The sequence below is a fragment of the Prosopis cineraria genome, unplaced genomic scaffold (assembly GCF_029017545.1).
Source record: "Prosopis cineraria cultivar Desert tree isolate PC_DT_omini unplaced genomic scaffold, ASM2901754v1 PC3, whole genome shotgun sequence".
NCBI lineage: Eukaryota > Viridiplantae > Streptophyta > Magnoliopsida > Fabales > Fabaceae > Prosopis > Prosopis cineraria.
The window spans coordinates 26,548,907-26,556,092 of NW_026555334.1; the positions used below are offsets into that span (position 1 = coordinate 26,548,907).

Consider the following 7,186-nt stretch of genomic DNA (forward strand, 5'->3'; position numbering starts at 1 on the left):
TTTTACTACATATCTTTCCTGTAACTACAATATAATCTATTGTAATATAATTAGTTTTTCCTAATATTGCAATTAGAGCTAGGAATAAAGATCAGGTTTTAAAAAATGACATTTTTCAAAAATCTAAACTTTGAAACCCGGTCTAAGTAGGTGTTGAAAAAGAGGCTTGATTTTGAGTGTCTCGTTTAAATCTGTTTTTATTTTACCATTAAAAAGTAAAGTATTTTTAATATTTTATTTTAAAATTTTTAATTTTGAATTTTTGAACATGATAATTTGTATTTTAAAAAAATTGAAATGTTATAATTGAAATTTTTAACTTTTAAAAATTCAAAAAAAAATAAAAAAAATTATAAAAAGGCCTTATAAACTCGACCTTGAATCATTTGAATAAAGACCGGGCTTTATCAATTTTAAAGTAACTAGGTCTATGAGCTGAAACCCATATGAGTCATATAGATAGCTTCATTCTAATAATAATATTCACTCTAGAGTCTAGATATATAAGAAAATTAATTAATTATGAACACCCATGATGAGCAGTCTCCATCTCCTGATAGAGATATACACTGTGATTGCAACAGCCTTATCGATCCACCATCGTTATTAATTACTTAATATAAGTAATACATATATTAAAAATAGTTGAACATCCAAATCAGATATAATAATTTACACATGCAATCAACGCAGTTTCAGCACACCACTTGAAGGGAATGAGTAAATGTTACCCGTACTCCATCATCTGAATAATTTTACCACTGATCAATCTCATAACATAGTTAAAGTTCATTGTTTTAGCGCTGTTTAATGAGTTATTTCACAATTATACATAAAATAAAAAGATTGAACCCAGGAAAATAATCAGCACCTTGACATGATCCGAACTTTGAGACCACACTTCATCAGAAGCACTATTGAAAGTGCTGGAGAAACGGGATGATCTTTCACCACATGAACTTGATAATTCTTCAAAATAAAAGTTGCCATTATCTTCATTTGAATGAAAGACAAGTCCTTACCCAAACAAGTTCTTGGTCCGGCATTGAAACTAGTGAACTTGTATGAAGGTATGTGAACGACGCGTCCTCTTTCTGAGATCCACCTCTCTGGTTTGAATTGCAAGCAATCTTTTCCCCATATTTTCTCACATCTTCCCATTGCGTACAAAGATAAAAATATCATAGTACCAGGATAAACCTCATGTCCACTAGGAAGTGAGTCGTGTTTGGTCGCTTGCTTGTGCTCAAAAGGTATTGGAGGGAACAGTCTCAGAGATTCACACAGAGCACCGTGGAGATACACTTGATTTTTCATTTCCTTTTCTTCTTTGATTTCTTCAAGAATCTTGGCTTCCACTGAAGGGTGTGTAGCGACAAGCCAAAAGAACCACGTGAGAGCTGAAGTTATGGTGTCTCTACCTGCGACAAAAAGATTAAAAGCAGTGTCTCTTAGAAACTTGTCATTCACATGTTCTTTACCTTGTTCCTCCCTCATCAAAGTTGTCAGCAAGTCCTCGTCTGTTTCCTTCATTTCATTGTTTTTGCTAAGCTCTTCTCTCTTTGATGCTATACTTTCATAGAGGAATTGGTCAAACAATTGACATGCTTCAGCCATCTTCTTCTCTGCTCCAACTCGAAGCCATCTCTGAAGTTTCCAGATGCATCTAGGTACCGAGTATCTGTAGAATATAAACTCCTCAGCCTCATTGAAAGCTCTCTCACATGCAACTTTTGGGAAATCAACCGCAAGGCTTTTGGGGTCAGATCCTAAGACCACGGAGCAAATAATATCAAAATTGAAGCGATTAAACACGTCTTGCAGATCCACTTCAATTCCCTGCCTTTCTAGGTGATCAAGAAGAGGAGAAAGACAGAAATCCACCTTCTCTCGAACGATCTTTTCCAGAAACTTCTCGAAGCTTGGGGTTTTAAACAAGGAATGGAGAAGTGCCCTGTGATACTTCCATGTGTCTGAATCTGCAGTGAAAATCCCTTCCCCGAAAGGTTCAAAAATCTCATGAAATTCTGGACCTTTTTTGTAGTTGGCGAAATTCTTACTCATCATGTGATGTACGTTCATGGGGTCGCAAGTCACCAAACCGTTCATTCCAGTAAACCAAGGTCCAACGAAGCTCCCTGTACCCTCTTTTCTTTGAAGAGCCTGAGTTATATAGTCATGAATCTGACCTAAATTGCTGAGACCTGTTGGTAGCATTCCCACTATAGGCCAGTTTTTAAGGAGGGGATCTTTGTAGCATCGTCTCTGATAGCAATGAAAAAGGAAGAGGATAAGCACTGCAAGACCTGCAATGACTACTTGTGCATAACTGAGCATGATGATTGTAGACTATATTGGATAACTTTGCTTCCTTAGATATCAATGCATTTGTGTTTTCTCCGCTCCTAAGTCAATATTAATATAGTAAGTTCGATCGACATTAAGCTCTTAAATGAATACAATTTGTCAATGTTTAGTAGTCACTGTCTTCGGGACCACCTTTCGGCGACATTATATTCCAACTACTTGAGACCTTTTCGCCACCTTTAGGTATCCTGGGTTCTTGTCTTTTTGAAGAACATGGTAGGTCGTAACATTGTTGTTGTGTATTTGAAGATACAGTGGTACAAAGAATAAAAGTATCATTCAAGCTACTTAAGACTAGATCAAGTTATAAGAACCAGGTTGAGAAATGAATGGGTGAATGAAGGTTAAGGTTTCGGACTTCGGACTCTCCTCGTAATAAACAAATTAGAGAGTATCATGAAAATTCTAAACCAAGAACGTTGTGACGTTAAAATTCGCCGTAATTTCTTGGAGCTCTATTAATAGTCATCAAAACAAAATAAATGTGGAAGGGAGCTTCAGGGTGGTTTTCATAGGCCCTATCCTCTATGACAAGTCTACATCCTCATCCTGATATACAGGCCCTCTTTAGTTTACTTTGTTTTCTCTGCGGGGGAAACATAAGAAAAGCGACGGCAACAGCAACAATGGGCCCGTTTATTCAAGATTAAAAAATAAATAATTTTTATATAGTTTATAAATTTTATAAAAATAAATTTATTTTATAGAAATTTTATTAAAAAATATATATTATTTTATATTTTGTTATGATAGTAAGAAAATAATTATTAATTATTTTTTTAAAATTTTACAATGTCTTAATTTTAATTTTATATATTTTTGTATATTTTCTCTGTTTAAATTATACTTTCTTATTTGCCACATTAAATTATTTTCAGAAGCTACTCAAAGTAACATCTTAAAATAATCAGAATTTTTTTTCTAGATTCTGGTTATTTTCAAAAATTTAAATAAATATAATAAAAATTCACAAAATAAATTTTTTAGAAAAATAAATAATTTTTTAATGAAATAAATTAAAACTAACGGGACTTTAGTTAATTCTGACAACTGACAATAAATGCAATTGACTAGGCGATAAGAGAGCTGGGCATGCATTCGGCTCTGGCCCCGCATTTTACCCAAAACAAGAAACAAAAGAAAGAGCTGTGCATGTTTATCCATGCACGTGCGTATCAAATTTTCAGCATCAAATTAAATACACTGACAATATACTATGCGAATTGCGTAGCAAAATGATTTTTTTTTTTTTTGAATGCAAAGTGATCACATTAAACCACGAAAGGTGAAATCAGTACAGACTGAAGGATCTTCTCTTTTCATCGTTCACCATAGTTAAGGTAAGGGTTTATCAAAAGAATAAAAGGACCCAGTAAGATTCATAGCAAAACTAGCAAACAAATTAAATGGCTACAACAATTAGTCTCTCTAAACATAAAATTCAAGGAGACAACTACTCCTAAATAAGAGGAATCTAGCATAATGGATGATATCTCTGAACGGATAATTTTCAATCTCATACCGCAAGAGAAGGTTCACTGCCTTAGCTCGATCTGTGAAAAACATTGACTCCTTGAAGTCTCATCCTAGAACATATAGATCCAGCCCTTGTGAAATGCCAACCATTTCAGTGATGGAAGGAGGAAAGGATATGACAAAAGAAGCAAAACTAACAATATCTAGCAACTCCATTGTTTCTTATCAACACTCCACCACAACGAGCGTCCCATCTTCTCCAGTAACCGGATGGATCCATGAGGATTTTAATTGTTAGACGGAATGAGAATCTAAAATATCCCCAGGAGGGGGTAAAAGAGAAAGAAGACTCATTATATTAAATCTTTATCAAAGTATCTTATATTTTGTGATATCAAATTTTTTTAAAAAATATCTTATAATTTAAAAATGTCGCTATTAAAAGTTAAAAATCAACAATGGCATTTTGTCGTTGCAAAAATCACACATCAACGGCGATTATTTTGTCGCCGCCGAATGTTAAATATCAGTGGCAACATTTGTCGCTCCGAAAGCAACCAATTAAAGGCAACTTTTTTTTCGCCACTGAAAAGTAATGTTGGTTCACTTACACACATGGCAACATGTCACCGTCAACGTGGTGCCATGCCATCCTCCACGTGTCGCCCCCACCTCACGCCACGTGGCACCCACCTTGCATCACGTGGTGCCATGTCACCCTCCACATAGGGCCCCACCTCGTACCACGTGACTCCATGTCACTATCCATATGTCGCTCTCACCACACGCCACGTATTATCATGTTATCAATTTATATTTTTATTTTGAAAGTTGTCTCCTCCAAGATTTGAACCCATGACCTCCTCCTTTTGTGTCCAACCATTTTGTTACTGAGCTGTAATGAACCTTTAGTCTATTATTACATAATTAAGTATATACACACACACACATATTATTAAACTATACAAACACACATATATATTAAATACTAAATATTATAAAATATCATTACTATCCTTAAATACTTCAATTTAATTCTTTTAATTTATAAAATTATAAATTATATTATTTATTTTGTTTAAAGTAAACTATAAATATAATTGATTTGTATTATTTATTTTAATTTTTTTTACTTGTTGAGGTTGTTATATTATTTATTTTAATATTCATGTTTATAATTATAATATAAAAAATATCTAAGAATAAATAGTAAAACTACTGCTGATTATACATTAGTTTAAAATTATTTATGTTTTTAAACTAGCATCAAGCTTTAAAGTTAATGGTGTTAAATGTAGAATTTAAATTGAAAAATTAGATTAGATGAAATATCATTCTATGAATGAATAAATTTAAGTATCACATGTTTAATTATTATAAACAACTAGTGTTATTGACTTCTACATTGATATGATGAATTATGCTTTCTCTCTCTTCTCTTCTATCTTGAATATTTAAGATTTTTTACTTATTAGTTATAATTTTAAATTTAATTTTTTTTAGTTATTAATCAGTCAAAAAATATATATTAAAAACTTTATGCTTATTTTGACCATTAAACATCTCAACTAGCTTTTGAATAAAATTATCCAAATAAATTTTAGTTTATCTATCAGACTTAAAAAAAAACATATCTAAATATAAATCATATTATATTTACTGACTTTTCTATTAATCTTAGTTTGCTAACCTCGGTTGAATTTTAATCTTAGTTATAAATTTTTTAATACAAACACACATGTAAAATGATATGATTTGGCTTAATTCTTTACTTTAGCTCATTAACATTAAATAATACCTTAACCTTATCTTAAAGTTACAATTTAACCATAAAATATATTAAATGAAAACACATTATGTTATTTTATATATTCATTATAAAATTACAATAATACAACAAAATTAATGTCTTAAAATGTTAAATATTAGATAAATAAAAATAAAAAATTATGATGATAATACAAAATTAAACCTTCAGTGGTGACATTTAAAGTTGCTGCAAAAAGTCTTATTTTCAGTGGGGACACTAAAAATTCATCGTTGATTCTCAACTTTCAGCGGTGAATTATATGTCACCGCTGAAACTTACAATATAATTTTTTAAAAAAATTATAATATATTTTAAAATATGTTGAGAATCAGTGGCGACACTAAAAAGTCACCACCGATTCTCAACTTTCTGCGGTGACTTGTATGTCATCACTAAAACTTGCAACATAATTTTTTTAAAAAAATTATAATATATTTTAAAATATGTTAACAATCAGTGGCGACATTAAAAAGTCACCGCTGATTCTTAACTTTCAGCGACGACTTGTATGTCACCGCTGAACTTATAACATAAGTTTTTTTAAAAAAATTATAACATATTTTAAAATATGTTGATAATCAGCAGCGACACTAAAAAGTAACTGCTGATTCTTAACTTTTAGCGGTGACTTATAGGTCACCGCTGAAACTTATAACATAAGTTTTTTTAAAAAATTATAATATATTTTAAAATATATTAACAATCAGCGGCAACACTAAAAAGTCATCGCTGATTCTCAACTTTCAGCGGTGACTTGTATGTCGCTGCTGAAACTTAAAACATAATTTTTTTAAAAAATTATAACATATTTTAAAATATATTGACAATCCGCGGCTGCATTAAAAAATTGTCACTGAAAGTGTAACTTTTTGCGGTGACATGCACTTGTCGCCGCTAAAAGTTTGACAATCAGCAGTGACTATATATTGTTGCTGTAGAAAGTCACTATTTCAGCAGCGACTTCGAATATCACCACAGAAAGTCACACTTTCAACGATGACTTTTATAGTCGTCGTTGAAAGTTGAGAATCAGCGGTGACTTTTTAGTATTGCCGCTGAAAGTCATTTTTTCTTGTAGTGTTACAGGGAAGGGAGATAATATTTTTGTCATATTAATAAGGCACCTCAATAATTATTATGTTCATCTTTACTATTTTTCCCCTATTAAATGTAGGGAATTTTATTACATGTTAAAGTATTTTTTAAAAAAATAGGTATATTTAATAGAAAAAAAATTTGAAATTTTATTGAATTTTAGACAAATAAATAAGACCAAAGGCCTTATGTGATAGGTTATGAAGCACTGATACTTCAAGTTGCCTTACATATTGATATTTGATACCAATATTTTTTTCAATACATATATGTAAAATATCAAAATATTATTTTTTATTTTAAATTTTTTATTTTTGATGCGTATCCAATATTTTTATATTGTGAGTTGGTATTTTAAAGTCGATACTTGAAGACTATTTTTAAAAAATTAATTTTTTTAATATTGTGATATTAATCTTTTCTATTTCTAATTTTTTT

The 7,186-nt window shown here is 31.0% G+C and overlaps 1 protein-coding gene across 1 annotated transcript; it reads right to left on the reverse strand.

Annotated features, from left to right (window-relative positions):
• Positions 1–746: 746 nt before the first annotated feature.
• Positions 747–2,398, reverse strand: LOC129306690 (alkane hydroxylase MAH1-like). Its single transcript, XM_054947398.1, has one exon. The coding sequence runs from the start codon at positions 2,335–2,337 to the stop codon at positions 865–867; it is 1,473 nt and encodes a 490-aa protein (XP_054803373.1). The 5' UTR covers positions 2,338–2,398; the 3' UTR covers positions 747–864.
• Between the last annotated feature and the right edge of the window lie 4,788 nt (positions 2,399–7,186).